Source organism: Dicentrarchus labrax, unplaced genomic scaffold, assembly GCF_905237075.1.
Source record: "Dicentrarchus labrax unplaced genomic scaffold, dlabrax2021, whole genome shotgun sequence".
Lineage (NCBI taxonomy): Eukaryota > Metazoa > Chordata > Actinopteri > Moronidae > Dicentrarchus > Dicentrarchus labrax.
The window spans coordinates 25,448,252-25,475,046 of NW_026136718.1; the positions used below are offsets into that span (position 1 = coordinate 25,448,252).

Sequence of the window (26,795 nt, forward strand, 5' to 3'; positions counted from 1 at the left end):
GGGAGCTGCAGTATGAGCTGTAGAATGAGGACATGCTTTTCATCCTGCTATCAGAACCACATGAGAGCTAAAGCACAAAGCATAAGACATGTTGTAAGCCATGCTCTGTTGTGAATCTTACACTGGGCTGTGGCTGAAAACATATCTTGGAACAGGTTTGAAACTTTCCCGTTAAGTGGTTGCTAACAAATAATGTGAGAGGTCACACTAAAACGGATTGATGCTTCTCAGCTTCAAATTTAACATTACTTAATTTAAAATGACTCCTTCTTGTGCATTGTGAATATATTTATTATGTGGATTTATTACATTTATCATATCAAAAGTGCTTAACAGTGTGACTGGAATGTGCAATGTAATCTTATACAAGGAAACAATATATAGGAAATAAATAAATTCAAGTATATTTTTTACTTTTACTTAATTTTATGTGTTTTTATAATGGTCAGCCTGGAGTTGCCACGTGCAGAACTGTGTCTGTCACTCCCTGTTTCTGTTAAATCAATAAAGTTGTTTTTAAAAAAACCAAAAAAAACAACAACAACAAACGGAACCGGAAGTGCGTCGTTGTACTTCCGTATTGAGGGACCGCTTCAGTAAAAGGCGGGTAAATATTGATAAAGGAGCCGACCGCTGTTTGAAGTTTAGCTGCTGTAGTTCGTCCGTCTTGCCCTTGCTGTCAGCTGGAGGCCAGCGCTGATAAACAGTCGGCAGTAATGGCGTGTAAAAGAGGAGCTCTCATTGTGCTGGAGGGAGTAGACAAAGCCGGGAAAACGACGCAGTGCAAGAAGCTGCTCCAGGCGCTGCAACAGAGCGGCCGACCCGTGGAGATGATGAGGTTTCCCGGTGAGACGGTGTTATTGTTTGTCACTTCAACGTTTGAATAACCGTGCAGGTGTGTAGTTTAAGTCTAACTTTACAGCACTGTGTAACATTAATATAATTTTCTCTGGGCCAGACAGGACCACGACAATTGGACAGCTGATAAGCGCCTACCTGGAGAAGAAGAGTGACCTGGAGGACCACACAGTGCACCTGCTGTTCTCTGCTAACCGATGGGAACTGGTGTAAGACTCTTGGTTTATTGTGGATAATACTGCTGTGCTTCTTCATAGCAACGATACACTGTAAGAAAAAAATAATAATAATAATCAAGGTTTTATATTTAGCATTTTGTTTAAGTAGTGCAACTGTCTGTCTTTCTCACGGCAGACATTTTGACATGTCAAAGCACATGTGTATTTAATAATATGAATTATTATTAAGTGTTGTAGCTTACTGGGAACCATCGTTAAATGTCACTAAGTCCACCTGTGCAAAAGGTCTACAATATGCACTAAATACTCACCGTGAAGGGTAACATTAAGTTGTCGGCACAACCAGGACCAGCTCACCCACATTACAAAGAGTTTACACTTCGTTTTGCAGTTAAAGTTAGGTCATTTCGAGACAAGACTCACTTTGTAAAAGTTAATAAACTTGGCGTGCAGCCAAACAGCGCGCAGTGATTTGACTGACAAAATGAGATCCGACTTGGGGTTTTATGACGGATCGACGTTTAGGGGGCAGCCCTAGTTTTTTGCCCCTAGTACTATCTAGTTATACATAAAGTATTTGAATTGATTTGCCCATGATTTAAGGATGTACAAGCACTATCTACTAACCTAACCAGCACTACGTTTTACTGAAAGAAAGAAGAAAAAAGAAAACGGCAGTGTCCAGCAGTTTAAGTCAATTATTTAGCCTATTTGAAAAATAAAACTATATGTTTATGCCTTATTTTTCAGTAGGAGCTTAGGGCTTCAAGCCAGAGACAGGGTAGGGAAGTCAAGATATTGAGAGACAGACTAACACATATGTTGATTTTGGTCTTCATGGGATTTGTTGACAATAAAAATACACAAGATTTATCCTTTTTTAAAATGCAGACTTTGAGTAAATGTACTTTTCTTTACGTCTCTGCAGTTGCCTTTATTATAAATGATCCAAACTGAAGAATGCATTTTCTTTTTCTTTGTCACTAACCTTGCGAAGTTTCCTCTACCTTGTAAACATTGTCTTATGCAGCATAATAAAATAATTCTGACCACAGGCCTTTAATGAAGAAGAAGCTGGACCAAGGCACCACTCTGGTAGTAGATCGGTACGCCTTCTCTGGAGTTGCGTTCACCAGTGCTAAGCCGGTGAGTCTCTTTCTCAGCCATCACACTGTATCATTGTGTGTGTTTGAGAAGAGCAACATATAGTTTGACATGTTCATCTCCTCCAGGGTTTCTGTCTGGACTGGTGTATGAAACCTGACGTGGGATTGCCAAAGCCGGACCTTGTTATGTTTCTACAGCTGAGCCCAGCTGAGGCTGCTCTCAGAGGTCAGTTTGGAGAAGAGAGGTATGAGACCAGTGTTTTCCAGAGAGTGGTTCAACAGAAATTTGAACATCTGATGAAGGATCCTTCAGTCAACTGGCAGGTATGAGGCGGATCTTGATACTAGATTTTTTTATTTTTCCTCCCAGGTGTCTTTTAAATCAATAATGTTAAACAACTTGTGATCTAAATTGTTTGTTCCAGGTAATTGATGCTGCTCAGAGTGTTGAGGATGTGCACAAAGACATCACGACCCACAGCCTTAATGCTATCAACACAGCTCAGAACCTGCCACTTGGAGAGCTATGGAAGTGAACCTGAAGCAGTCTGAATCAAACTGTTTGGACACCAACACGGTCTATTGGTATAGCAACTAATTGACTCTTCTGCACACTACACTTTGTAAAAGCCCGCCTTTTTACCTGACATTGTTTGAATGTGGAAGAGAAATGCTTTGGCAGTGATTCAAATATAATTCTCATACTGTCTTGAAATTGAGTAGAACCATTGTCCATCAGATTCTGATTTTATTTTTAGGTTTTAATCTTCTTACATGGTCTATTGTTCTTTCACCTGTCTATATATTGTGTTGATTAAATAAATAACCTTCAAATGAACTAGGGTATATGTTTTAGACTTGGCAAGGATACAATTAATACAACTTGTCTGCAGATTTGACTTAATTTGGTTTCATTACAGGCTGTTACAGACTTCAGTTATTAGTGACAAACTGCATAAGCCATGGGCATCATGAATCATTGTGTTTCTATACAACATAAAACTGTTATGGCAATTTTACTTATGGAGTCAGGGAAAGGCACCATATCACTTCAGAATAAACATTTAAAGTGTTAAGACTCAAATGGAAACACATGTAATGTGAAAATGTGCATACAGAATTTATCCTGAGCTCCTGCTACGGCTTCCACCAGGCAGTCTCAATGTTGGATACAGAGAGCATTCAGTGGCTGTTGAGAAGAAACGCTGTGTGACACACACTGACTACACCATTTGGAGCTGGACTGGCTCAAGAGGTCTCCAGTTAATGTTCATCCCCTCAGGCTTCCCTTCTGATACAGAGAAGAGACAGAGAATCTCTCGCCGACTGTCGAGAACAGTAAATCATTGTCCATATGTTCCTCACAGGGAAAGGATCTCAAACTCTTCATCTTCTGAATCAAAGAACCGTTCCAATCTGTCCGAGTCTGAGAAATCTGTCAAGGGAGCGTCAGCGCGTGAAAGGAAAAAACATTAAAATTATTTTTCATTTTCTGAATTTTTGGAATATTTGCTGAAAAAATATGCAGTTCATTTACCAGGAGTAAGGTTAAGGGCATCCACGCTGACCATGTGAGAGGGCTGACTGTCGACTAGTTCAAACATGGGCAGGCCCCCTCTGTTGCAGGACAGCTAGAAGAGAAGGACCACCATTTTATCATGTACAAACTCCTCTGAGAGGAAAGTGATGCTTTATTTAACAGCTATAGACAAGTCAAGGGAGCAACAAAAGAGCAGTGTTTACACAAACATACCCTTCTTATGCGCATACACCAGTCATCAAACTCGTCCTCTGTTCTGCAGAAGAACCCCTGGCAGAGACCAGAAAACAATCAGCTATAGAAACCTCTGACTTACTGTAAAAAGTTTGCAGCCTGCTCACATTCACATTAAACAATGGGCTTTAGTTTGAGATACAAAAGCTCTGTGCTATAAAACCCCTGGCATTCCTACCGCTGCAATGGATGGGTCCAGTTCACAGATGTGCATGCGACAGGGTGGGTGCTGACAATGGTACGTCTCATCGGGGACCTGGCCATCTTCACACGGCTCCACTGCAGGCTGAGTGGTGTGCGGGTCTAAATAGATGAGTTCCTCTCCTGGGGAAAAAAAAAAGCGCACGTTTTATAATTCGATAGTTCTCTTGGTGTACGTAGAATTAATATGGTGAGCATGAGTGTGCAGTGCACTGTTTATTTCACAAACACAGAGACTAGACATACCGACATAACCAATGAAGTAATGGGCACTGTTGGGTTTCCCCCCAATAACACCCAGGGACTGAGGCAGCATGAAGCATTGCTGTGAAAAGAGACAAGAGGGTTTATCTCACCCCAGTTGTAGCTGACTTTGCCTCGGTGGTAATTCAAGTACCTGTTTCACAAATCTTTTAGCCAATTCACTACAAACAACATACATTACATTATGACCATTTCCTTTTTTTTAGATTATTTGTGTAAGTTCAGTTCCTTAAGGGACGTTCTATGTGGGCAAAACTACAGCAAGCACACCAAAAAGCCACCCGCAAACCAGAGTCCACTATGTTGTCTGTGTTTTAAAATGTAAGCAATCATATCCTCACAGCACACCACAGAATAATAATAATAATAATAATATCTTGATGTTTATTTGACATATTTCCCTATCCTGGAAAATTTTGTAACACTATATTAAAGTTCACACATTCACCATTAACTATTACCTTATTGGCATGCATATTACTAGCATATTGAGTCTTTACTGTCATCATAAAGCGCTTATTAATGCCTTATTTTGTATGACCATAGTCTACAACTACTAGGCCATTAGCTAAGACTTTAAAATGGTTTTAATTGTTACTCAGAGCAATATGAAGCTGATGAAGCAAAATTAGGATAATGTTCCCTGGACAAAAGAATATTTACATACTGCATGCCAACCGTACGAGTTATATTTGCAGCTATGTGTGTAAAATCACATAGGCTGGTGCAAAAAGCATGCAGATCCTTGAGGCGTCCTTAAGATTAGTTATCGATCACAGTGAACATCAGGTTTATTTTTATTATAGCAAGACGATGCAATACGCTGCGTCCCCATACACGAGCTGTGTAACTTTGAAAATAATTAATGATAACACACTGGAAATCATGAAAAAAAAAGTGACATCCCCCATATTTAGACAGTTTACACACAATGGAAATATACACGCTGAAGAACCCCACCTTGAGGGTTTCGATGTAGGCCTCATTTATATCACTCAGGCCCAGCCTGAGGGGGATGAGAAGGACCAGAGGTTTCCAGAGAGCAGTCTCCTCTTCAGCCAGGGCACACGCCCCCTCCAGGCAGCCATTGAGCTCCCCCACTCCTTCTGGTTCATAGGCTCCTGCAGCATCCAACCATGGCATACAGAGACGCTCTGCAGTGAAAAAAAATGATCACAAAACATTACAACTGTGTGCAGCACATAAAGAAAAACAAGATTACGCTTCAAATTGTGGTCTAAACTTCACTGTACCAGATTAGCATTAGGTCATGTAGTCAGAAAATAATTAAAACATACCTGCTTTAGAGTAAAATGCTGACACTGACCACTCAGATACTTTCTGTTTTAGTCAAATTGAGACAGAAGTCCATGTAATGCAAACTGAACACTTAAAGATCCAACTCACATTTGTATTTGTGTTCACCTAGAAACCTTGTCCTGTAGCAATAGTAACATCTGGCTGACGTGCTACTTCTCTAAACAATCCAAGCACAGTCCATAGTTTAACCTGGAGTGGCATTTAAACTGCTTATGCTAATGAATGATAACAGGAAAAAAAACACTCAAACATAAAGTTGCAACACCACTGCACTCACTGATCTCTTCGATGACCACAGTGTTGTCCATTGCCACATGGACAACTAATCTGCTCCACGTATCAAACACGGCCAGCTTCCTGAAAGCACCACAGCACATTGAGACAGTCACACTTTTTTGTTTTACCAGATTGGAAAGACATTTTTTTAAATAGTTTTAAACCTCCTCAATGTGCAATATCTTGCCTTTTTCGTTAATTGTTTGACAGTGAGATAGATACATATGGTACATGGTGAGAGTGGAAAAGAAAGACATCATTGTATCGTTCTCGAGCACTAGAATGCACTTGCAAGCGTGACACGATACACATTCCTGCAGCCGCTTTCACACTATTATGCTGATTGACCGTTGACAATGCTAATGCGATAAGAAATGTAGCAATGTGCCCGTGAAGGCTGTGGAAACTGCAAGCATTGATGTAAATATTTCACAATTTGAAATATCAAAAAAGTAAGCTTTTCAAATGTTTTGAGAGGAAGTAAATGTATTCAACACATTTGTTGGCCCTCAAGGATAGACACTTTATGTTCAAGCTTTGCTTTATTTGTCAGTTTTATATCCATGTAAGTTGAATATCTTCGGGTTCTGGACTTTAACTTGGACAAAACAAGCAATTTAAAGATTTCACCTTGGGCTTTGAGAACTTGCGGCAGGCATTTTCAAATATTTGTAAAGAAATTTCATAGTTGCAGGCCTAAAATATAAAATCAGGAAACAACTGAAACATGTTGCTTCTTTCCAGTACTTACTTTAAAACCTGGGCAACTGTGTTTGGTCCATACCACTGGCCTATAGGCTTTCCCTCTCCAACTCCCATTTGGGCTGCAGCATTTAGGAACAAAAAAAGAAACAACTTTATGGAAACTCCTTCACGATTGCCTGAGTAAGTCCTTCATATAATTAGAAAGGTTTTACACTCACTACTTACCAATTTGATGGATGGAATAATAGCTGTCTTTTTTGTCAATGAAGGCGTTGAGAATACTGATGTACTCTTCTCTTTGTTTCTGGCCTCTGGCCCATCTCCAGTCTGAGAACAAAAAGCCACTTATCACGCCTGTTTAAAACACGCTCTGTTTGGTATAGTCTACTCACTGGAGAAGAGCTGCTAGTGCCACACAGTGATAAAATATATACGTATATCTGTATCTATCTATCATCGAGGGAGATATTTCTTTATGTTTATATTTTCTTACCTCTGCCTAAATGTCTACACATCAAGGCCTCGCCTAGGATCATCTGGCCGCACCGCAACATGCATCCCCATCCTGTATCTGACGTTGGCCCTGTTCCACCTGTAACACATTCAAGAATCATGAGATTCTCTTTTGTAATTAGATGTGAAAACACAGATTTCTCAAATCAACAATCTCATCAAATGTAGTTAAGGGGCATTTCTTTACTTACCAATTGGTGGGAAGTTTTTTCTGTATGTGAACCACAGTCGTGAAGTGACATCTGATAAAATTTCATCTTTCTCTACAAGACAGCAAGAAATCATCACGTTACAATACATCCACAGAGAAAAATGTATACTTGCTAATGATTCTTTAGAACTTAAATACTCTCTGTCTCACATACGCTTTATATTTCACAGTCCTACCTGTGAGTGCATTGTATTCTTTCCCCAAGATCCACACAGGCTCTGAGGTCTCAGGAAAATCTTCAAACTCTCCAAAGCGAAGTGTGTCGTATGTCAAGGTAGCTGCAAAAACAGGACCAGAGTCAGCTGTAAGTATGTGGGAAATTACAGTGGAGAAATTGTTGTTGTTGACCACTAACCACTTGTTGCAGCAAATAAAAGTGAGGCAATCTGTCAGCAAGTAAAGATGGAGTATCACTTAGTTGCTTGAGAAGAATTCCAGTCTCTTCCTGGAAGGTTCTATATATGCTTAGCTTTAAAATGTATCCAGCATTTTAATATTTGATCTTATATGCCAGGGGACAAGTGAATGAGGAATCTTCCTGTGGGATAAACATAGTATCAAGTTTCAAGATTTATTCTGATTTGTATATTATTATTTTTTGGGTGGTCGTGGATGTGTTTATGAACATTTATTTTATTTATATATATATTTTGGGGTTTTATTGCCTTTAATTGACAGTGAAGAGTGACAGGAAAGAGAGAGAGAGGGGATGCAGCAAAGAGCCGCAGGTCGGCCCCTGCAGCAAGGACTCAGCCTTGGTATTTGGGGTGCCTGCTCTACCAGGTGAGCTACAAGGGCACCCCACTTATCCCCGCTTAACTTTTGTTCCATGTCATATTGATATTGGCATTTGTGGTTGTAATACCTGTCTACTGTGAATAAACTATTAATCATAAAAAGCCCAGGCCGACATCATTATGATATGATCAGCATTATAATCTATCCTCCAGAGCACAGATGACATTTTACAACTGTTTTCACAGGCTGGGTCACATTCTTCATGGCGAGTAAACTAAACCTAATATGTAAAATCAGTGATTATTTAAGGATTATAAAGAGGCACTTTAATAACAGAGGAGACAGACACACATATGACAAGCAGACAAAATCATAGAAATATCACACTGAAATGTCTCCTCAAATGTCTCCCATGTGCCATTAGTTGTTAATGAATAAGTACGTAGGCATGTGTGGGCCTTTAATAAAAAGCAATCCCAGTAACAGTCTGCGTTTGCAGACTTTGCACTGCAGTTGGAAATACTGGGCTCAAAGCCAGGTATAAAATGAGGCAAAACTGTAATGGACACCATTAAAAGGACCCACTTCCTCTTAAGAAAGAATCAAAATCGCATTTTGGCCGATTGGTGTATGCTTTTATACTCTGGAAAATCTATGTACGCTTTTGATAGAAAGTTTAGAAAAGGTTTCTGCTGTTTACGCCAACACGTCATGTTACCACATCACTAACAGAAAAAAAGTTGAGTAGCTAACGTTAGCTCACTGCCTGTCAGTTAGTTAGCTGTGATTTACAGGGAGACAATAATGCAATAAGAAGTCTCTTCCTATTATTCTACTACATGAGTTAACATCAGCTGCATGCCATATAACCTCTCTAATAGCTAACAGCATTCTCGGTGCTAACAGTAGCATAATAACTGATATGATGGTGACAGTGCATCGACTGGGATGTTCATCTTGGGCGTAACATAACGTTGGCATAAACAGTCAGCCCAAGGACAAAAGGCAAATTATTAAGAGTGGAACTTCACGGCAACACATGACATTATCACATTCCACATCTGGACACCGTACAGGAAGTTATACGGCTGAGCAGCGAGCTGTCAAAGCGGGGAATCCACCACATTTAGCAATAACAGCAGGCTAACGATAGTTAGCAGTTAGCTTTAGTCATCACTTTAGCAGGCTAACGTCACCGAGGCTACAAAGCAGTGTGGGTCTGTGTTGGACTGCTGGCTGGAGTTGGCAATCCCGTCATGACAGAGCAGGAGATTTGTTGCCAGGGATGAAATGGCGTTGCTGTGGTTATTTTGTGGCCAGACTGGCTTGCTAAGGTAGAGAAAATTAGCTATTTTACTATAATATCTCGCTTACCTGCATCCATCCCGACGGTCTTCACCCTATCTTGTTTGTTGTTCTCTGCACTCTGGCCCGATGGACCAATGGGAAGAGAGTCCTGCTGTGGAATTCAGAAAGAGGCGGGACATTTCTCACAACATCCAATAAGATTTAGGAGAGGGGGGGGGTCATTTTGCCCTAACCAATCAGTAGAGGCTGACGTATCTGTCCCGTTGAAAACAGTACAGGGTTCGTTCCATGGTGCGTTCACGTTACAGATTGGAAGGAGGGTCGATATCAATGCTGCTCCCTTGTTTGACCATAAGGCAGTTACTACTATAATGTATATACTTTTTCTTCTTTAGACATCCTTAGAGCCTTTAGTTATATGTGAATAAAAACCTTCTTCCACACAGCAGTTAAAAATTGTGTAATTTTTTTAATTGGGGAGCAATTGGTGGGGGGAGCATGTAAGAAAGAAATAATTTGGTGAGGAGTGGGTGCCTCTAAAAATTTAAATTGGCAAATGAACAAGATCCTGTGGCTAAATTGAAACATGTCGAGGAAGATTGGCAACTGAAAACATTCAATAAAATTGTTTAATTGGCATTTCATCACAGTACTCCTGATTAAATCTGTCAGCCAGCTGTGTATAGTGGTTCTAAGTCAACCACTAGGTGGTAACACTTAACCACCAATGTTTCTGCCATCTCTTATTCTTTGAAATCTGTAAATACAATCACTCACACCAAGATGTAGCTGATCTTAGAGGTAAACACACATCTGTCAACATGGTGTTGCTGATTAGCTGGTGTTATTGACATGGACTGTGCTGTTGAAAGGTTTTACGGTTTTGTCCTGTTGTTGCACTTTGAAGCCTTAAAACTTGCACTAATCAACTGTAAAAGCCTTATTTGGGCTGAAATAACAAAACCATGAAGCTTGAAGAAAAAAAAGTATTACATTATGCACATGGCTGATTCAAACAGTTGGTTTGTATTGTTTGTGCAAATTCTGTGAGGTGTACACAAAACACACAGACCACAAATGTACTGGACATGGAAACATTGATAATAAATGTAAATCAAAGTTTTAATTTGGTTCCAAACTTGTTTTTAAATTCCTGCTTCCAAAGGATAACTGACTGTAAAGCCAGTCAAACGTGGAATAATGGAAAATATGGGAATCATGAAAGTTTCCAACTTGCTAAGGCTAAGGCTGAGGCTATTTTACATTTATATAATATTCATCTATTTCCACAAAAAACAAAAAGACTTCCCAGGCAGCCAACAGAGTATTTTCTGTTAGATGTTGTAGAATGACTTTCCTTTTTTTCAGACGACAGCTTTGAGAGAAAAACATCCAAAACTTTTTACATTTGTTGTCTGGTTGATCACTGAAAAATAGTCTGGACATGTCACACACCAGAGTTGTGGTTAAGCCCACAAACATCTGGTACACTTTTCACGTTTCACTCAATTTCCATAAGTTTCAGTATGCAAAACCTTTACCACAGAGCCAAACTGCATTGCTTCATTCTTACAGTTGAATAGAAAGATCTGGGAGTATAAAATACAAAATCACATCCTCTACTCTCCCAGTACATCTACTTTATATAAGCACAGTGTTCAAATTCTCATTACTTGACATTCAACCATTCAATCAGCTCAGCCTGGGATCCCCATACCTCTCCAATAGACCGTTGACTGCTTCCGGAAAACAGCTGCAAAAGAGAATCTGTTCATTAAGAAATGATCAACATTTACTGTTGCACACTTGACAGATTGTTGTAAGAACCATTTATTATTGTTTATATTTACAGTTGAAAAAGACTCACAAACATTTGTTTATTATGTCCTAGTGCTAAATGCCTCATAAAAGTGAAGTTATTCATGGAATAAAATCTACTCATAAAATGAAATGTTATCAAAGTGCTCTAACTCAGAGAAGATATACTGTAACTTGCATTACTGCAATTACAGTACAGCAATATAAAACACTGCCTCACAATAAGCAATAAAGAGACAGAAAAAGTGTACAGTGCTGTCTGAAATACATACATGTATTTATGTATCAAATGTAGGCTCAAATCTCCAGACTCATTAGGGACTGTACAAACATTATTGAAGTGGTGAGAGTCTTATATTAGGCTTAAAAAAGAAGCAAGGCCCTCCCAGCATAATTAATATTTACTTATCTCTTCTTGATTCAGAAAAAAACCCTTCAATAAACCAATAAACACAATACAAGAGTACTCGGTACCACTTGTTTCACTTCTAATAACTAAAGGAGGAAACTCATAAACAATTTAAGAGGGCGTGCCCCAATTTAAACTTCCATAATTTAATGGAACCCCCATTTGAAATGTTTAATTTCTCTTCACCAATTAGTAGAACAAGTTGGCAACGTGTGAATCTGAACTTATAAATAAATACAAAAAAATATATGCTTTTAGTTCCCATTTTAAAATGATTCTTGTAAGGGCAGGGTGAAATAAGATAATAATCTATAGCGAGAAAAATATATAAACCCTTCCTCGCTCTCCCCACATAATCAGACTCCCCTTCCTTTTGCAAAAAGGAAAGATTCCTCACCCTAATCATTTTTGTACAGTTCCTTAGTTGGGGTAAAATATGTTGTTGCTGCCTAGCATGCACTCATCTGTTGGGCCATATATGCCATCCAGGTGAGAAATGGGGATTTTTGTAAGACCAAGGCCTAATGAGTGGCCTCAGGATCCCGAGGAATATTCTCAACTTACTGTCAATATACAGTAGTTACCATTTTCAACCACTAGGGGCAGCCAAACCAACGAAAATCAGGCATCAAACAGGGCAGTTCTGTTGTTTGTGAAGTAGTTAGGAAAATGAAAAGCTAAAAACATGATTTTATACATTCACATCACACGCGTGCCATAATACAACCATTAACAATAAATAGACAATCTAGCAGAAGAAGCAGCAAAAGCAGGAAAGGTCATTTTTCTGTGAAGGGATAGGTGTTCATCAATAAAGGCTCAGTGCAAATGAGTGTAAACATAATCCAAAGCAGCGGAGGCTTTAGTGGAACGGAGCTGGTGGTGTACGGTGCTGGTCAGTCTGCTCAGAATCCAGTGTGTGTTTCACTTCTCCCGGAGGAGGTATAACACCGTGGCCTTCAGATAGTGTCCAAATGCACAGACAGCAGACACCAGCCAGTGAGAGCGGAAACTGGGATCCGTGTTCACCACGCATTTTGTTACATCCACCTGGGACAACAGAGAGGACACAGAGTCACCAAATAAACTCTGACTGCGTGAACATGACAAAAAAACAGTCACATTCGAAGCAAATACGCAACAGAAAGACCTAAAAGAGTGCACACGTGTTCCTGATTTGTCAATATTCTGAGGATCTGCAGTACAACTTGCCCACAAATATGTAATTTCCAAGCCAAAGCCCACACTGTAATCCCAGCAATGCTTCCTTCAGAAATCCACTTATATGACTAAAAAATCTTCATATACAATGAAATTCCACAGAGAGCACAGTAAAGTGTCAGTCCTGACACTAAACACGTCTCCCTCTGTCACAAAATGTTATTTAAGTTTCCTACACGCTGACATCCCCTCCCAGTGCAGAGATATTACAGTCTGAGTTCAGACTGCAATCATTTGAGTTTATGAGGTCAGTTATACAATCCATTGCTCTTCATTTTGTCACACTCCACTAATCTTCGAAACAAAACTGACTTGGGTGCAATGTCTCAGAGCACATGAGCGTTCGTTTGTTCACTTGTTGTGCTCTTTCCAGCAGAGCAGAACACAGACAGAGGCACGCTGCCAGGCCTTGTTCCTTCTTGTCCCTGAGTTTCACTTGATTGTTTCTGCTGGATTTTTATCAGACAGGGTTTTCCCGAGTTAGACCAAAAAAAAATCTACTCTGTCTGAAGGAGTGGCTGCTGTTCATGTCTAACTGTTCATTGTTGGTTAAATTAGGAGACTGATTCGTTTTTTACCGGTTATGAAACAGTCTCAATTGAATACTGATTCCTCTATATAAACAAACAAGACCATCAGCAAGAAGACTGGCTATTTCTATATAGTTAATGCCTGCCACCGGGTCAGATTTGGTTGGATTCCCCTTGAAATCAATGAAACACTACTGCTTTTGTCCACAGGGGCCACCAGAATCAACACAAAAAAAGTTTCTTCTTCTAACAGTGGTACCCAGCCTTTTCTTCAAGGGACCCCTTTTCTATCATTTAGTAAACTGATGACCACTGACTAAGTGACATATTTAATATTATAATAGAAACTATATAATTAACCCAAAACCCAAATAGTGAAACTATACTCTGTAACTGCAAGAAGTTTGTCTAAAAGAGTTTGTTCTGAGCAGATTATTTCCTGTTTTTTTTATACAATTCTGTCTGTATTATATATTTCTTAAAATTTTTAACAATCATAAATACTTAATAGGCTTATTTTTCAATATTTCAAATTAAAAATTGAAAACAATTGCCAAAACAAAAGAGACTTAAATCAGTCAATTTGAATTCAAATTCAGAGAGTTCCTTCATCATTTCATTCTCTATATAACATTGCTATAACATATCGAAGCTGGGACTTAGATCAAATATATATGGAAGGGTTAAGTGGTTTTACAGTGAGCTTGACATACTTTGCTACACCCTGCATGGTGCAAATGGGAGAAAACTCACCACCATCAGTTTCAGCAATCACACAAACAAGTGATCAGATAAAAAAATAGATGTCCCTTACCCAGCCCCCTCTCCTTTTCAACCAGGAGGTCAGGCTCTTGCGGACAAACTCCCCCATGCAGTCGACAATGGTATGGACCATAGCTGGATGACCGTGGCGAACACAGTCCACTGCCAAGGCTCCTGCCACGGCGTACAAAGAAACCACCTTCCCCCATGTCACACCTGAAAGGGGACAAAGTTGCAGGACGGTTAGAACTAAATAAACTACATCCTCGCTCAAAGCTTCATGCACAGATTTATTCATGTGCTGCTTTCTGATGTATGAACACATTGCCCAATCATGCAAGTTTAGCAGACAAAATGATTATTTAATGATGTGAAGATTCTTGCTAAATCAAAGTGGAGTGACTCTGCTCTTTTTAGTTGGAGTAGTTTTTAGTGCAGCAAACGTCTGTCAGCAGCTCTTTCTAAAGACGGATGAACAAATGATAAAACGTCAGCAGCAGCCAGGCATTATGCCTCCATGCCTGTCTGTCCCACAGAGACGAAAACCCAAACACAAGGCTCAGGGCAGCATGCAGGCAGTATGTCTAGCTAGATTAGTGAGCAGATCATTTTTCCAACTTAGTTCCCATGTTGAGTAAAGCTTTCTGCCACTACACCATTTACAGTCAAAGCCTCAGACTATTTTTGCAGTGTTTACATGTCCAACACATACAAACTGAGCCTCGACTCCATCAATCTTCTTTAACTGTCGACTGATTCATTGCTAGAATCTCTAAACGGAGGTCGTGCTTCTCTTTAACTGTGATATCTGAAATTTGCAAGATGATACTGTAAATAGTGTGCACTTGTAACACTGCTGTCTAACTTATGGTGAGTTGAGATTTAAGTGACGGTTTATCTTGTAAAAACCTACTCTTTGCTACAGAGTAAGGAGTAACTAAAATATAAAAGAAATAAGTCTGGCAGCTACTTCCTGTTTAATTCTACTAGTTGTACCCCCTAACTATAATCAACAAGGTGGGAGAAGACACAGCATAAGGACTGAAGTATGAAGGAATACTAAAGCAACAGCTCCCTGTTAAACAAGACTGTGCCAGTTTTAACAGTTTAAGACTTGATTGTGCTTCTGTTTTAGGTATCTTGAATGAGGTATGTGTTCCTTTTCTCTTTATGCATTTCTCACAACCTGCCAACTGCTGTTCTTCTGCATTTCAGTGCTTTCAGAAATTTGGAGGCCTTTGCGAGAGACAGGTGAAAAAAAGAACAGTTGAAATCCATGCAGCGGAGGCCAAGATGTTCTGGCTTTTAGTTCCCAGTTCCCAGGTTTCTAAAATGTTGTGCAGGATCCAGCCTACACAACATTTCCCATAATGCAACTCAACTGTGTTTTTGTTGCAACCCTCCTAAATACACACATCTTTCACACTCCACACAACCAGTTTGGCACACAAATCCCTCCTTAAAATAACTCTCCCAGACCAAGCCGAGATAACCCTGATGACATGATCGGGGGTATTTTCCCGTTCTTGACACTGAACCTTTAAAGGTGTAACATTCAGGAGGTTCTATTAACATTCACAGGTATGTTTTCATTAGTGTGTAATCACCTGAATATAGGAACTGTAGTGTTTTCCATTTTTATCTACAGACGCTACAGGTCACCTTCCAGCGATTCCACTGTGTTTCTACAGTAGCCCAGAATGCACAAACTAAACACTGGCTGTAGATAGGGCCATTCGCGTTTTTTTGCGAGTTTCCCAGCCACCGTAGTTTCTCCTACACACCCCTGTTCTCATGATAAAAGTGATGAGACTGAACCAAAACAGTAAAGTCCAGGGCTACAAAACCAAAACAATGAGCTTAAAGACACTAAAGCGCTCTGTAGAGCTGAGGGGAGCCTTCTCTGTGGGTTTGACACAACGTGCAACAACTTTCATAATACACACAGTAATTTGAGCCACTGTTAATATGACAATATTCATCAGGACAGCTTTAAATAAAGGGCACTCAGAGAAAAAAGCCATCCCATCCTACGCTGCTGCATGGTGACACGTGGGAAGTGAGAAGATGTATTGTTTTTGTTTTATTGCTGTTGTTTATCTGTGTTGGTGGAATGCAGAATGACATTTGTGTTCATAATCTACTTTTGCCCATGACTTCCTCTTCACACAGTGACGTGTCTAGACAATATGTCCAACTTTACACTGTAATCATTGAGGGCCACATTTCCAAACTGTAAACTGAAACTGAAGCCCAACTGCAACTTGTTTTTCTCTATCTAAACCCTAAATAAATACTGCATTCATAACCATAAGAGCCTGTTTGGATTAAGGTAGATATTCTTCAATTCTACAATGTTTGAAGAAGTCAGTGGATTTTGTATGTAACTTTGCACATACTAAGGACCAGACTAACCTGATTTTCACTTCTTGCAGTAGATTGCTTTCTTACATTCCCTAAGGAATAAGCCAGCTGAGGTTCATGACTGAACTCCCTGGGTGGGATCCAGACTGTCCGTAACAATCACTCGCTCTTGCAAAAAGTTAACCTAATATGGACTGAATGTTTCTCCTACGGTTCCTTTCCTGTGAGGGGATAATGACCGCAAAAAAATGTTTCTGGCTAACTGAAGAGTCCTGTGGTCACCCTGGAAAAGAGGTGTTTACATGAAAAAGGAGGCTGGAATTGATTTCTTTTTGAGAGGAAAAACTCAATTTCTCTAGTAATTTAACAAAAAAAAGCAACCTAAGTTCTCAAAACTTTCAATATCTTTATTGTATCTGCCTCAAGCTCTGAAGTTCCTCCTTCCCAATGACAACAAAATGACGAACTTCCCTAAAAGGACAAACCCACTGTAATCTTCCTTTATTTTCAAGCCCAAGTTTGTGTAGCTCAGAGATAAAACAGATAACAAAGCACTAAAGTTAGTTCCCATAATACAGGCCTGCATGCAAGGCTTGATTTACAACACAACCGGATTTTGATGTGGACCTACCTGTGGAGAAAATGTCTGCAGCCACAGCCAGGAAGGCGTCGGACACAATGCTCTCTGACGCCACTGTGATGTTGAGCTGTCGCGCTACATTGCGGTAAACGTTGGGCCGAAGGTACTCCAACTCATCACCTGGCCAAAACATAAGAGACTAAAATCAGTCAAAAAAAGATTTGACTGACTGTTTGCAGTGCCTATTTGTGTTTGTGCCTCTTTGTGTTCAGGCTATACACACAGTTAAAGCCAGACTATGTAACTTTTGAAAGAAGGAATAACACATTCTTCCTCTAACATATGAATATACCCTCAATGGTTTTGCTACCACAGCCTTATTTGGTCTGGTATGACCAGTACTAGCTTACAGTAGCAAATACTAGCTAATGTAAGCAAACGTGTTGAATATTGCTGTATAACCAAACTGAGTTAGTTGGCTGACATTATTACTCTTCTCCACTGTGCTACTGTAACAATAGCTTCGTATTTTATGTAAATGCTAAGCAGTAGTTCAGCATTCATCCCATAATTGTCATTTATAGCTCCAATTTTTAGCCAAAGCCATAGCCTACAGTCTCACTTTAAATGAACAGGTGCATTCTGATTAATAGATATAGACAGTACAGTGATAACATTTTCACTAATTATAGCACTCTCACAAGTATTAATAAAGAAATATTACATGGATAAAATCTGCATTTTGTTTTTACTTAAAGGAAAAGTTCAACATTTTGGGAAGTTTTGAGCTTATTTGGTTTCTTGCCGAGAGTTAGATGAGAGACTTGATACCTCAGTTCAATATGTGGAATCGGTTGGCTTAGCTTGGTGTAAAGACTGGAGGCAGAGGGAAACAGCTAGCGTGGCTCGGTCCAAAGGTACCAATAACATGACCCTGTTGGTTGCCTGCGAACCGGTATTATAAAATAATAATAATAATAATAAGGAACTAGGAAGTCAGAATTGTTTTGTTCTCTGTCAGAAATTTCAGCTGGAAGGCCCCCTGTCACATTTACAACTAACGTTAGGAAAGTTGGAAGAACCCCACCAACCCAAGATGGCTGCTCCACGCATCAACTAAGTGAGAGCTGTAGTAATACACTGTTTATTAGCACTTCTGTCTTTTGTGTCTCATTCAAACAGTCGTACACACATTACTGTCCAATTTCTGTCTGTAGACATGTTTGTATGAGCAAAACACAGCATAATGCATTATCAACTGGTATGGCTAACAATGGCTAGTTTTGCTACTTTTATTGGAACATGGTCAACTTAGGTGTGATGTCACTACAAACTCTGGCTATGGACTTCCCAAGTTAAATTGAACGCACCATCACTCCAGCACACGGATTGAACAAAAAAGATATAATGTCTTAATTAGTTATTTTTGGACAGAGCCAGGCTAAGCTGCTGGTTACAGCTACATATTTATAAGAAAGACATGAGAATGACATCCATCTTCTCATCTAACTCTCAGCAGTAAAACAAATAAGACTATTTTCAAAAATGTCAAACTATTTATCCGAAATTTTCATTCATGAGCTGTAGATGTTTTGTTCTAATAACTTCTTATCCAGTTGACTTTAAAGTGAACAAAGTCTAAAAGTAATTGGCTCAGAGGGTTGCCAGCTATGTTCTGTGAGCAGTTTTTCAACTTGTTTGGGAGACTTTCTGCTTGACAGTGGTCCCAAACAGTCTTTGTTGGCTCTGAGTTCCTAGTGAATTGCATAACTACCTAAACTGGAGGTGGGGTGATAACCACAAATGGTAAAGTGAAACTTCAAACTGGAGGAGCCATCTGCGGTCTATCAGTTATTATTCTGGGCAAACATCCAGGAAGTGAAATATTACTAAACTGTTTTACCGGGGATTCCTGGGAATCACCTCAAGGTATTTCAGTAAGAATGAAACGTAATCCCACAACACATTTCCGAATTATCAGATGTGATGTCAAACAGGAGTCATGAGTCCAAACCATGCCACATCCTCCCACCCCTAGATAATTTCAAAGATAACTGAACATTCTGTAAAATGTTCAGTATATCTTTCCTAAGTTTATTTTTATGTTATTTTAAATAAATATTATGAGTTCTGTACGTCTCTTTATTGTTCAAATGCTCGATGTATTCTTGGGTTTTTTCATTGTTCTTGTTGGCCTAAAAGTGTGTCTTTTAAAGCCCCAGCTTGTGTACGTTTAAATTCCTTCAATTTCCTGGAAAAATACAAAATATGACATCTATGTCCTCCATCGTAAATATATAAACTTAATCTAACCTTCTGTGGGAATAGTATAGGAACACTATATGGCTTTAAATGATGTAGGGTCTTGATTGAACGAGGGGCAGCGATCTAGAGGCCCTAAGGCGAGTTTGGTGTCAAATTGAACATATTAATTTAGATTCATTTTAAAATGACATGTTGAAAATGGATTGATTTAAAAAGCCACTATTAGATATTTCTAATGTACCAACGTTTTTGAGTTCGAATGTCTTTATTTGAGGGCTTTTCCAAGCAAATATTGATTTATGTGATCAGCATATATTTCTGCCACCCCTCCATGCCACCCTCTGGCCACCCCATGAATATAATTTCTCTAGATCCGCCCTTGCATTGAACTCCCATGAGTCTCTCTATCTTTTACATAAACTTCATACATTTGGCAGGTCATCCCCAAAACTTACCCAGCCACAGCAGAACCGACGATATCTCTCCCAGCGTCCCACCTGATGCAGCCAGTCCGTGTTCAGGCTTAGACCAGCCTATCCCGGCACGGTTCAGCCTGGAGTGAATGTAGTCCCTGCACAGTGCTTTGGCCTGGGACACCAGCTCCTTGTCGGTGGGCGAGCGGTCGAACACCTCAGCCGCAAACACAGACGAGCGGCGCAACATATCCATACCCCTGTCATCCGCCGCGGACTGCGCTGCTCACCTCCCCGCCTCCACCGCCTCGCACGGCGGCCACTTCTCCCCGGCGCACGTCCCCGCTCCCTCCTTGTCTAGCAGATAGGAAGACCTCTGGAGATTATCCTGCATAACAGACATGCGGATTAGTTTGTGGACATCTTTTGAGCTGGATAATAAAGCTGTCCGACGCAAACGCAGCCCGTCTACTGAGGCTGCAGGTTATATAAACTCCAGGCTGCAGAGAAAAGTTTGACAATAGACCAGAAGAGTTATGTAAAGTGAAGTTATTGCGCCCATACGCGTTTATAATGAAGGTAAGGACAATTAAATTACACTTACCAGAGAATACATAGGCTAATTTGCCCCAATTAAAATGTCTCCCTAAGCGGGCTGCATCAGCCTGTCACTGAGCAGAAAAGTGGCTTTGATGACTGTTTTTTTTATGAACTGAAGACTTGCTGCCACTCCAGCCGTAAAAAACGCTCCAGTTTATAGTCTGACAGGCTTTCCTTCTAAGGGCACTTATTGTGAAGTCCAAAGGCGGAGATAAGCAGACCGACACAAGCCCCGCCCCTCCGCCCCCATCCCAGCTCATACAACCAGCACACAGGACATGACCCAGTAATATCTCAGCTGCTATAGCTGGAGTTATTAAATCACCAAATATCCATTAAAACTACTCATTTTAACTTTTCTTAAGGAGGCTTGTCAGAATAAAACATTAAACATTGTCTTTAGTGCTGAATGTGTGAGTGTCCTACTTAATGATCAAGTGCAGGCTGTGAAAGACTATTTGAAATTATTAAAATTTTTTAGAAGGTAAAATGCTGCCCACAGTGAATATAAACTCTACTCTGTATGGAGGATAAATAAAGGCAGTATATAGAAGCCTTAAAGGGGTCCTCCAACGATTCAGTATTGCACTTCCATATAGTTGGGCGAGCCACATTAAAAAAAAAATGGTAAAAAAGTCCCAAAACACTGAATCCTACATTCCCCATAATGCAACCAATAACATATTTTATTAGACTCTCCTTGCCTGCTAAACGCTCTCTTAAACTCAATGCTCCCAGTGTGCAACGCAGGCTTTCTGTTAGGGATTTTAGTCTCCATGCCCAAACTAATAATAATAAAAGATCTTATTATTTTTTAACTATTATTATTAGATTATTTTAATAGTTATTTTGTCAGACTTTGAAAAGCTCCCGCCAGAGCCACAAGAACATTATGCAACTGTTTTTGTGCTCAAGTGGTTCCTTTCAATAACAGTATTTTTGTATTCATATTTTAGAAGGTTTATCAGTATCCTAATAATGTGCATATACTTCTGCATATAGTTTCAGGGCCATACCTATCACATCCTTGGTATTTAGCAACCTGGAGGGTGGTGTCATATTCTTTTAAAAAACCCTTTATGTTTAATGTAATAATACAGTACAAATCCATGCCAGATTTGACTACTTTTAGGCCAGAAAAACAAATAAATGAAGTATACAGTGTAGTCAAAGGAATAGTTTAACATTTAGTCGCTTTTTTGCTGAGAGTTAACTGAAAAAGTTAATACCACTCTCATGTCTGTGTGGTCAGTATGAAGCTACTGGCAGCAGCTGATTATGTTAGCTTAGCATTATTATTATTTCTTTTATTTGAGCAGGGACAGTGCACAATAAAACATTAACCCTGCATATAACAAGGAGAGATGCATTGCACCAGGTTTTAGCAAGTTGCTATTTTCCACCCGTAGTCCCTGGGCATAAAGAGTGGAGACAGGGCGAAGCAGCTGGTCTGAATCAACAAGTGAAATATGTTTTCCAGGGAGCATTAGAGGCTGATTTGGTCACCTTTGGAAAGAGCCGCTGAGCTGTGAGGTATCTGCTGGGGTCTGGTACATTTGCTGAGGTGTGTAGGGGTGTTGGACTCATGAGTCAGCGTTTTCATACAGCCCTGCAGGTGTTAAAAGTAGGAAATAAGGTGAAAGTACAGAGTTACACGGAGACTCCTTTCTCATTATATTGTACTTCAAATGAGGAAGGTCAGTTATGATGTGTTCCCTCTGTCACATACTAATCAAGTTGTGATTGGCAATGATGAGGATCTGAAACCGACACACTGCATACTGCAAACTGTTTACTATCTAGACCTGTTAGATAAAGGCAGTGGAGTAAATAAATACTTCAATCTACACATAGTGCCAGAGGTAACGAAACAAGCATAAATGAACCCTTTTGGTTGTACAAGTTTAACTCATATATAGCACTTATATAGCACCAGTTGATGTGGTGCTACTGTGTCGCCATGTTGTGTTGAAAGTAAAACCCTGTAATAGCAGCTACACACCTTCTCCACTCCTTAATAGAGAGCTCTCTGGCAGATGAGCAATAATGTAATTTCTGGGGAAGCCACCCCACCCACTGTTCACGCTGTTTGGACATGCCTGAGGAATGCCCTGCTTTGTTTATGACAACTCAACAGATTTGTAGATCCTTAATATCATAGACAACAACTCTTCAAACTGGAACTGACAACTTGATCCCAAAAAAAGCTCAGTGAGACTGGTCATTGCCTTCATGTGATTTCTTTTCAGCACAAATCCTTCTGTATTCAAGCAACGTTACAGCTTCCCATGTGTCAGCTGAGGTGTTCATACAGTATTTTACTGTTGCTCTGGCTCAAAGCAGTTTCAATGTATACACTCTCTAATATTTCTCCTTATACATTTTCCAGGTGAGCAGCAGAGAAACGCAACTGATAAATATAAAGTTTTAAGTTTTTATGCTCAGAGCTGCCTGAGGATCTGAGAGCAGCTGATAGTGCTGATATTTTTAAATGTAAATTTAAACCCATTATTAGAATGTTCTATGGCCATTATTGATTTTATTTAAACATTTATTTTATAGTATGCATGTGTCAAAATGTTATACTCTCCTCTTATTGATTTTAATTGTCAGTCTTTTATCTAGTTTTTATTTAATTTTCAAAAAATCTCATTCATTTTTATTTCTCATGCACATTTGTCTAAAATATTTTTACTATTTACATTTGTATTGTCTAATCAGCTTGACCTGTAATAAAGGTGCTATACAAATACAGTTTGATGAATGCACATTGTCTTGAATGTGAAATCATGAATAGCAATCTTTCACAAGGTTAAGCAAACTGGTGGCTAAAAAATGTCAGTGTTGCATAAACATAAACGTAATGATCTAGCAAGTGGACTTTCTAACCAGCTGAAATGTAAAGGAACCTTATGTATATGTATAAAATGTAAAGAAAATATATATTTTAGGATCAATTTGCAACACACAGGACGGAAAACAATTGTCAGCCATAGAAATGTGATTGAAACAGTTTTTATTTGTTAGGTTTTCAACGGAATAACATGAGGGCTACACGAGGGCATTCAGGAGCATGGCCCTGATGACATGCTAGACAATAAATAGGAGTAACATACTGTATGTTAACTGTGCAACAGTCAGTCGCTTACACACGCAGAATGTCAGCTGGTTTGGAGATGACCTCCATTATCACCTTATAGTACAGCTCCAGTGGCTTCTCCACACACACACACCCACCCAAACACACAGACACACACACACCGAGGGTAAAGATTCCAGTCTTCATACAAAAAACATACCAAATAATACCATGGTTGCATGTAGCGCACTAAATAACTGACAATAAGTGTCATTGGCGTCTCCCACAAATCAGCTCCCATTTGTCTAAAACAGTCTGACACAGAAATACATCATCACAAGTACCTTTACTTCAAAATATGTTCTTCTGATTTGTTTTTAGAAGGAAAATCTGCAACTTTTACACAGAGTAAACACTACACAGTATTTCCTCAAGTTGTTATCCCTATGCAAAAATAAAAACAGGATACATTTGATTACATTTGATATTAAAGAGAGAAATGTAGCACCAAACGTAATGCCGCTTATCTAGTCAGGAGGTTTTAGCAGAAAAGCTCCCTTTTGAACATTTGAAAACATTGTTTATTTTCCAATACCAGGCAAAAAAAAAACCTCAGATAGCGTTTTAGAAAACAAATACTGCTTATACAAATAGTTCATATTGGTTTAGTCCAGACATGTGCACTTTTCCAAATGTTTAAAAAACCAAAATTGCTTGTGTGTCACTGTCCCAACAGCAGCATTTCAGCAATTTCTCAAAACTTCCTCCGTACTCATGAACTTGCTTGAACATCCCATTAACCTTCTGCTCGCTTCCATCTCCCACACCTCCCTGACTCTTTCAAAGTACCGACTATCCTGTACCTTCATTTCCCACATACTGTATATCATCTGCGTCCTAGTCATAGCACAGAGCTGTACCCTACAAAGCTTCAGTCATCATGTGCTAAAGACAAAAAAAGCCACAACTGAAGCCCTTTGCGTTGGAGTTGGTCCCATATAACAGTATTTCCTGTCAGTCTATATGAACATCCCAAATGAGCGCTACACATGCAAAAAAACTGATCAAAATATACACGTCTCCCTTTCATTATATCCTGTATACAGGAACAAATGTTACCATATACATCATTAATCAAGAAAAAAGCACAGATCATTAGAATTAAATCCTTAAGCTGAGAAATGTTAACAGTTAAACTGGCAGTATCTTCCAGTCTCCAGTTGGTATTGTCCAAATGTTCCCTTCACTTGAACATTACATTGAGACTGGACAGTCTTTCTGATGTCCTAGAGGCCCAGCCTCCAGATACATGATGTTTGATTCAGTTTCCATTTATCTCCATGGGACCTCCTTTGGGTATGAGCAGGCTCATCCGGCCCGTAGTGCTGGCTGCACTCTTGATCACCTCCATCCATCTGTAAAGATGAGACAGGAAACGCAGTTATACTACAGGACTTTAAGGCTGTGAAATGTCCTCAAATATTCTGGGAATTAGAAACAAGTCATGTACCTTTCAAAAGTGTACTCGCTTTCTGCCCGGAAAAAGTAAACATGGGACTTAAACTGCAGTTTGAAGACATACTCCTTGTGGATGCTGTCCGACTCCTCGGGGGTGCTGACCGTGTAGCCGAGGAGGGGGAGGCTAGCCAGTGGGAAGTCATCCTGCAAACAGAGATGGGAAACGCTTTCTGAACACAGATCCACTTGATCTCGTATACATGTGTACAATGTCTTGTACTCTAGAAGAAATAATGCATCTCAGGGTGGGTCTGCTGACCTGGTGAGTCTTGTAGAAGAACAAGCAGAAGTTGGTGAAGACGACCCAGAGTTTCTGCCAGCCATTACTGTTCTTAAACTTCCTCAGGAGGTAACCTGAGAGCTGGTTCTACACAGGCGAAGGGAGCGGAGAATATAGAGGTTAGACAGTGAGATTTTAATGCTTGTGTCTGATATTTCATCATAAATTCTAAATAACAGTCAGGATGTTTGGGTGTTAATTAGGGTGTTAAAGTGTTGATGCATGCTCTAACTTTAAAATGGAAAGTGCATTAATTTATTCTAATCAGATTAATCATGATTTCCTGTTCATGTCACTGGACACTTCTCGTTTGTAGACAGTTTTGAACAGCCGTTCAAGAAGCTGACCTGTATCTAGGATGTAGAACGTTGACATGGAGATGATACAGTAAGTGCACTTTTTACGGATGATGCATCTGGGCATCATTCATCTCATCATTGCCGTGCATTTAAAAAAGGAAAACTACATTTCTTTACAGCCCTTTTTAATCTCTGACCATTGTTTCTTTTAGTTCATATATCATTGGACTTACCAAAGTAACTGCAGATATCTTGGAATGTGGAGACATCACTAAAAATAGGTCCAACAAGTCAACAAGAACAAGCAGTCATGTTACTTTGGTGAGCACAATGTTAGCGGAACTGATCGATTACTGCAGCACATTTTAATATGCATCATATTTCTTTCATATCAGGAAACTGTTACTAGTTTGTTTTGGAAATGAACTTGTAATGGGTCTAAGTGTTCAGGGACTAAAATGCTACCTAGATGAAGCCTGCAGCTGAGAGCTGTGGCTGTTTATTTTCACATTCTCCATTTTATTATTGTTATTCTTATTTGACATTGTTTGTTTTGTTAGGTAATGATAGATTGGAGTGGATGTTCTGATTTGTGTGCAGATGCTGCAATCTGTTGATTTTTTGTCTCCTGAGATATGGAGGACAAAATATAAGATATGAACAAATAAACCAGAGTGCAATCTTAATAAAAACACTGACAATGTTTGTTTTTTGTTGAATTTCAACATGTGATTAAATACATAATTAGCTCTTTTAAGACTTCAGGGAGAATGAACAATAACTGGACCTCTTCTAGTAATCCGTCTGGCTCTAGTACCTGGTTCATGCGCAGGTAATCAGTGAGCGAGAGGTTCTGGTTTCGGTACCAGCAAACATGTGTGATGGTGTTTGGTCTTTGGCCCTGACCGAGGAGATAGCGAGGAGGAAGCTCTGGTGAGACAGCCGGAGAGCCGAAGACTGAGAGGGTGAAGAGAAAAAAGGGAGAAAGGGTGTAGAGAGAGTGTTAGTAGTTAGCTTCAGAGAGGAAGAAATGGGAAAGAAATAGCAGGAAGGAAGTCCTCCAGGTCTGTGGAGTAAGAATGTTAGTGTCAGAGAAATGATGACCCAACCTTTCGTGCATACACATACTGTCAACAGCATGGGAAAACAAGAACAAAGAGCAGAAACACAGGTCACCAGGGGGAAAAAAGGACATGAAAGAAAA

The 26,795-nt window shown here is 39.6% G+C and overlaps 4 protein-coding genes across 8 annotated transcripts in view; 1 reads left to right on the plus strand and 3 right to left on the minus strand.

The window, feature by feature from the left end:
* Window positions 1-563: 563 nt before the first annotated feature.
* dtymk (deoxythymidylate kinase (thymidylate kinase)) lies at window positions 564-2,981 on the plus strand. The gene is made up of 5 exons (XM_051376076.1): window positions 564-846; window positions 959-1,067; window positions 2,093-2,183; window positions 2,270-2,467; window positions 2,569-2,981. The coding sequence occupies exons 1-5, from the start codon at window positions 717-719 to the stop codon at window positions 2,677-2,679; spliced, it is 639 nt and encodes a 212-aa protein (XP_051232036.1). The 5' UTR covers window positions 564-716; the 3' UTR covers window positions 2,680-2,981.
* On the minus strand, window positions 2,872-9,598 carry atg4b (autophagy related 4B, cysteine peptidase). Of its 3 annotated transcripts, none has more exons than XM_051376072.1 (13): window positions 9,520-9,598; window positions 7,584-7,685; window positions 7,388-7,459; window positions 7,177-7,275; window positions 6,909-7,010; window positions 6,730-6,802; window positions 5,980-6,059; window positions 5,343-5,536; window positions 4,365-4,443; window positions 4,096-4,241; window positions 3,897-3,953; window positions 3,687-3,774; window positions 2,872-3,599 (listed from the first exon to the last, which is right to left on the minus strand). In XM_051376072.1, the coding sequence occupies exons 1-13, from the start codon at window positions 9,527-9,529 to the stop codon at window positions 3,505-3,507; spliced, it is 1,197 nt and encodes a 398-aa protein (XP_051232032.1). In that variant the 5' UTR covers window positions 9,530-9,598; the 3' UTR covers window positions 2,872-3,504. The 3 variants fall into 3 exon arrangements, 2 of the variants coding, with proteins under 2 accessions (XP_051232032.1, XP_051232033.1); XM_051376073.1 differs by having other exon boundaries at window positions 2,872-3,578; window positions 3,681-3,774; window positions 9,520-9,581; XR_007880452.1 differs by having other exon boundaries at window positions 3,526-3,578; window positions 3,681-3,774; window positions 3,897-3,939; window positions 9,520-9,581.
* A 1,667-nt stretch (window positions 9,599-11,265) lies between these two features.
* On the minus strand, window positions 11,266-20,600 carry boka (BCL2 family apoptosis regulator BOK a). Of its 2 annotated transcripts, none has more exons than XM_051376077.1 (5): window positions 20,420-20,600; window positions 19,858-20,203; window positions 17,189-17,317; window positions 14,246-14,409; window positions 11,266-12,730 (listed from the first exon to the last, which is right to left on the minus strand). In XM_051376077.1, exons 2-5 carry the CDS (start codon window positions 20,069-20,071, stop codon window positions 12,605-12,607), a joined length of 633 nt encoding a protein of 210 aa, XP_051232037.1. In that variant the 5' UTR covers window positions 20,072-20,203; window positions 20,420-20,600; the 3' UTR covers window positions 11,266-12,604. The 2 variants fall into 2 exon arrangements, with proteins under 2 accessions (XP_051232037.1, XP_051232038.1); XM_051376078.1 differs by having other exon boundaries at window positions 19,858-20,315.
* Window positions 20,601-23,414: 2,814 nt separating this feature from the next.
* Window positions 23,415-26,795, minus strand: part of farp2 (FERM, RhoGEF and pleckstrin domain protein 2) — a 29,644-nt gene continuing 26,263 nt past the window's right edge. For both annotated transcript variants that reach the window (XM_051377091.1, XM_051377090.1), the window contains exons 25-27: window positions 25,272-25,379; window positions 25,005-25,156; window positions 23,415-24,909 (exon numbers count right to left, since the gene is read on the minus strand). In XM_051377091.1, coding sequence (XP_051233051.1) covers window positions 24,816-24,909; window positions 25,005-25,156; window positions 25,272-25,379 — 354 coding nt within the window. In that variant the 3' untranslated portion in view covers window positions 23,415-24,815. The remainder of the gene's footprint in view (window positions 24,910-25,004; window positions 25,157-25,271; window positions 25,380-26,795) is intronic.

Bases quoted from the DNA above. Each gene is read 5' to 3' on its own strand.
- dtymk (XM_051376076.1), top strand. From the start codon at position 717: ATGGCGTGTAAAAGAGGAGCTCTCATTGTGCTGGAGGGAGTAGACAAA. The intron at 1,068-2,092 runs GTAAGACTCTTG...TTCTGACCACAG, and splicing joins GCTAACCGATGGGAACTGGT to GCCTTTAATGAAGAAGAAGC. The intron at 2,468-2,568 runs GTATGAGGCGGA...TGTTTGTTCCAG, and splicing joins ATCCTTCAGTCAACTGGCAG to GTAATTGATGCTGCTCAGAG.
- atg4b (XM_051376072.1), bottom strand. The intron at 7,011-7,176 runs GTAAGAAAATAT...TTTTGTTCTCAG, and splicing joins GTGTAGACATTTAGGCAGAG to ACTGGAGATGGGCCAGAGGC. The intron at 4,242-4,364 runs GTATGTCTAGTC...TTTTTTCCCCAG, and splicing joins TTACTTCATTGGTTATGTCG to GAGAGGAACTCATCTATTTA.
- boka (XM_051376077.1), bottom strand. From the start codon at position 20,071: ATGGATATGTTGCGCCGCTCGTCTGTGTTTGCGGCTGAGGTGTTCGAC. The intron at 14,410-17,188 runs GTAGGTCCACAT...GTCCCCTTTCAG, and splicing joins TGCAGACATTTTCTCCACAG to GTGTGACATGGGGGAAGGTG. The intron at 12,731-14,245 runs GTAAGGGACATC...CTGTTGTCCCAG, and splicing joins TGAAAAGGAGAGGGGGCTGG to GTGGATGTAACAAAATGCGT.